The sequence below is a fragment of the Cynoglossus semilaevis genome, chromosome 5 (genome assembly GCF_000523025.1).
Source record: "Cynoglossus semilaevis isolate Cse_v1.0 chromosome 5, Cse_v1.0, whole genome shotgun sequence".
NCBI lineage: Eukaryota > Metazoa > Chordata > Actinopteri > Pleuronectiformes > Cynoglossidae > Cynoglossus > Cynoglossus semilaevis.
This window is the reverse complement of record NC_024311.1, coordinates 9,924,975-9,928,157: the sequence shown is the minus strand read 5'-3', so window position 1 is coordinate 9,928,157 and position 3,183 is coordinate 9,924,975. Positions and strand designations below refer to the sequence as shown.

Sequence of the window (3,183 nt, the reverse complement as noted above, 5' to 3'; positions counted from 1 at the left end):
GTGGGGCCGGGGGGTGGTGGACCTGGGTTCAGACGTACAGACTTCAGCTCTGGTCCTGTAGCTTCTGTCTGAGTATTACCTAACTTGGAGTGTCCGAAGCAGAAGACACAGCCATCAGCTCCGTTCACAACCGACTGAATGACTTCAGCAACAGTTCCAGCGCACACCTCCACCTGACAACAGGCAGACAGAGACAGCGTTGTTGACACAGCATCATGTGCTCATCTTTATATTACATATATTATAAAACTTCCACACATGAATTATTGATACTGTACAGAAGTCCAGTATTCAAATACTATTACTCTGCCTGTGAGGGTGCATTATTAGAAGAGGCCTGTAGGTGGCTGCTATTATAATAGTAAAACCTTCTGCTGTCTATGTTCACAGGCACAAAGAATTTCCAGGTACAGGTTACAGGTACGTAATGAGTCGATGGTCAGACACACACACACCCACACACACATACACATATATATATGTATATATACGGTAGATATGTCTCCTCCCTTATTTCACTGTAATGCACTGGATTACTCTGTAGAAACACCAGGCTGTCTGTCCTACCTGTGAAGCATCAGGAGGAAATGCAGCATCAAATGTGAACATCTTTGGAGACACCTGATTGGCTCCTGCCCTTTTCTGGGAAGCCTGTGTTTGATTGGCTGATGGGTCCATGATCATAATTTGTTTCTTTCTAGGATCAACTTTGAGGAAAGAGCTGGACTCTGCTGCCTCCAGCTGTGACACCGGACACACACGCACCATCACTTTAACCTGGAGAGGAGGAGGAGGTGAAAATGAGGATTTCAGGTCAGGTTCACAGGTCATTGATATGACATCATCATACATCATCAGTCCTGATACTATGAAAGTGTATTCCTGTTAATACACACACTCCAATCCAGGTGTTGCTGCAGCTGTGAAGATATTTATTCAGGATGAAAACAAAACTCAGTTAAAGTGGACCAGATTTATTACAGTGGGAATTTAATTATTCTTTAATGAGTTATTATTTGACAATAAAACAAAATAAAAAAAACTAAAGCTAGATAGATTTAGAAAGTGATTTCTGCTGGTTAACTGAGCAGAAATCACTTTCACACCTACAGTCAGTCAGTCTGACTTTACTGTGATAATGATAATGCAGACCTAAATATGCTGGGGTTAATGTTCAGGTCTATGCCTTACATCTCACCCACAAGGGGCAGTGGGCAATTGATGGCAGGGATAAAAATAACAAATGGTCCTAAGCCTAACGTAGCCTGCTGCTGCTAATCTGTAGCCTCCTGACTCTGGGAAATCTGAGATACTTAAATAGTCAGTGTAAGGTCAAGAGGTCAGTTAAAAAAATTCAATATCACTAGATCATTAATACACACACACACACAGTTGAATCTCGGCCTTTCTTGACCCCATTATATCCCTCACAGAAGCTTGTGAGATTAAAGATGACGCCCGGTTTATGAAACTGAAATGAGTAGGTTTTTTCTTGGAGACATTTCACCTCTCATTCAAGAGGAACTGAAGAAGCCTCTTGGATGAGAGGTGAAATGTATTCAAGATACTGGATACTGCAGTAAGACAGTACTAAATATTTACGTTACTTTTCTAAGGAATATTTGAGAAAAAATACTAAAGTATACAACTAAAGTGTAAAGGGTATTCTACTTCACACAGAAATGGAGGAAAAGAGTGTGAAGGAGGAGCATCACCACAGACGGACAGAGACAGTGATGAAACAGAGAAGACAACATCGATGCTACGCTCAGTGGGTCAAGTTTCTTCTTTACACTGGGACTGTCACTCATTAGTTCATGCTCAGATTGAGTTTCAGTTTAAATTTGGATTGTCTTCTCCACCTCCATCACACCACACCAGCAGCCATGGTGACAGATGACTGTGGTCAGTCTGAAATGTGTTGCCATGGTAACTAACAGACTAAGTCTTACTATAGTACAGCAGGTGTGACACAAACACACACACTGAGACAAGAAGTGGTTCATTCATCCCTCCCCCTCCACCCCCACACATTCATCCTGTCCAATCTGCCACAGGGACCAGATTCCCTGCGCCGGTTTTCTCCAGGTTCTCCAGCTTCCTCCTACAGTCCAAAACCATGTCGATACAGTGTGTAGGTGTGAATGTTAATGTGAATGTTATGATAATATAATAATCCTCCCACAGTGGGGACATTTACAGTGTCTTTACAACCAACACAAGCTGCCACACGGAAGGCGCCATTAGGTATATTATGGTTCCTCTGGGAATCGAACCCAAGGCTCTCTGCTTGCAAAGCACTCTACACTATGGAACCACTGTGAATGATTTTGTCTCTAGATATAACCCTGTGGACTGGACAGCTGTTCAGGGTGTGATGTACTTGACCACTGTTGCTAACTTCTCAGTAAGGAAGAACAGTATTGGTTAGCTAGAAATTACTAAATGATGTCATCACCTATCACTGCTGCAGGTCAGAGTTCAGAGGTGAGAGTGTTGTTCCGTTACCTTTCCAAGTCCAGGAGTGTCTTTTATTTTATTGGCTGCACGGAGAAGGCAGGGCGGAGCTGGCGGGGGTGTCAGCACAAGAGCGGAGCTGAAGTTTGTAGCAAACAGGGGGGGGTTGGAGGAGGACGGTGTTGATGCCACTGGAGCTGTGGCCAGAGCAGCTTTCTGCTTCTTTTTCTTTGAAGCTAAGCTTAGCTTCTGAGCAGCTCTGAAAAACATGAATGAAGAGACAGAATTGAAGAGAAGAGCTCCTCATCATGACATCATATGACTGACAGACTGCTGTTGGTCAGCTCAGTCACTGGCAAAACCACAGACACGTCCGCTGGAAGAGGACGCCGTGGTCATGGTCATGTGGATTGTACCTGGCAAAGAAGGAGGCAGCAGCTGAGGTGGCCGTATGTGTCGTGGTGGTCGCAGCCTGACCGCCGTGTGAGGGAGAAGTGGAGCGGGCCGGAGAGTTAGTGGTGGGGCGGGTTGAGGCCGTGTCCGTCTGTCCTTCCCTGGAGACCTCAGAAGTGGACAGACAGATCTGTGGAGGAGAAGGAGACCAGAATCTTCACTGAACACCAGTACTGGAGGAGTGGGGGGCGGGGGGGTCAGGTGTCTGTGATGGTGTTCATGGGATTGTCAGCTAAAACTGGATTATTGGTCTTTATACTGTGTAACAGCAGG

The 3,183-nt window shown here is 45.0% G+C and overlaps 1 protein-coding gene and 1 long non-coding RNA gene across 5 annotated transcripts in view; one reads left to right on the top strand and one right to left on the bottom strand.

Moving 5' to 3' along the window:
- Positions 1-3,183, bottom strand: part of kif26ba (kinesin family member 26Ba) — a 27,818-nt gene that overhangs the window by 16,238 nt on the left and 8,397 nt on the right. For all 3 annotated transcript variants that reach the window (XM_017032574.2, XM_017032576.2, XM_017032577.2), the window contains exons 4-7: positions 2,874-3,040; positions 2,509-2,716; positions 568-777; positions 80-173 (exon numbers count right to left, since the gene is read on the bottom strand). In XM_017032574.2, coding sequence (XP_016888063.1) covers positions 80-173; positions 568-777; positions 2,509-2,716; positions 2,874-3,040 — 679 coding nt within the window. The remainder of the gene's footprint in view (positions 1-79; positions 174-567; positions 778-2,508; positions 2,717-2,873; positions 3,041-3,183) is intronic.
- The window catches only part of LOC112487017 (uncharacterized), a 20,086-nt gene that overhangs the window by 11,625 nt on the left and 5,278 nt on the right, over positions 1-3,183 (top strand). For both annotated transcript variants that reach the window (XR_003049709.1, XR_003049708.1), the window contains exons 6-8: positions 391-420; positions 702-813; positions 1,681-1,771. This is a non-coding gene — a long non-coding RNA (uncharacterized LOC112487017). The remainder of the gene's footprint in view (positions 1-390; positions 421-701; positions 814-1,680; positions 1,772-3,183) is intronic.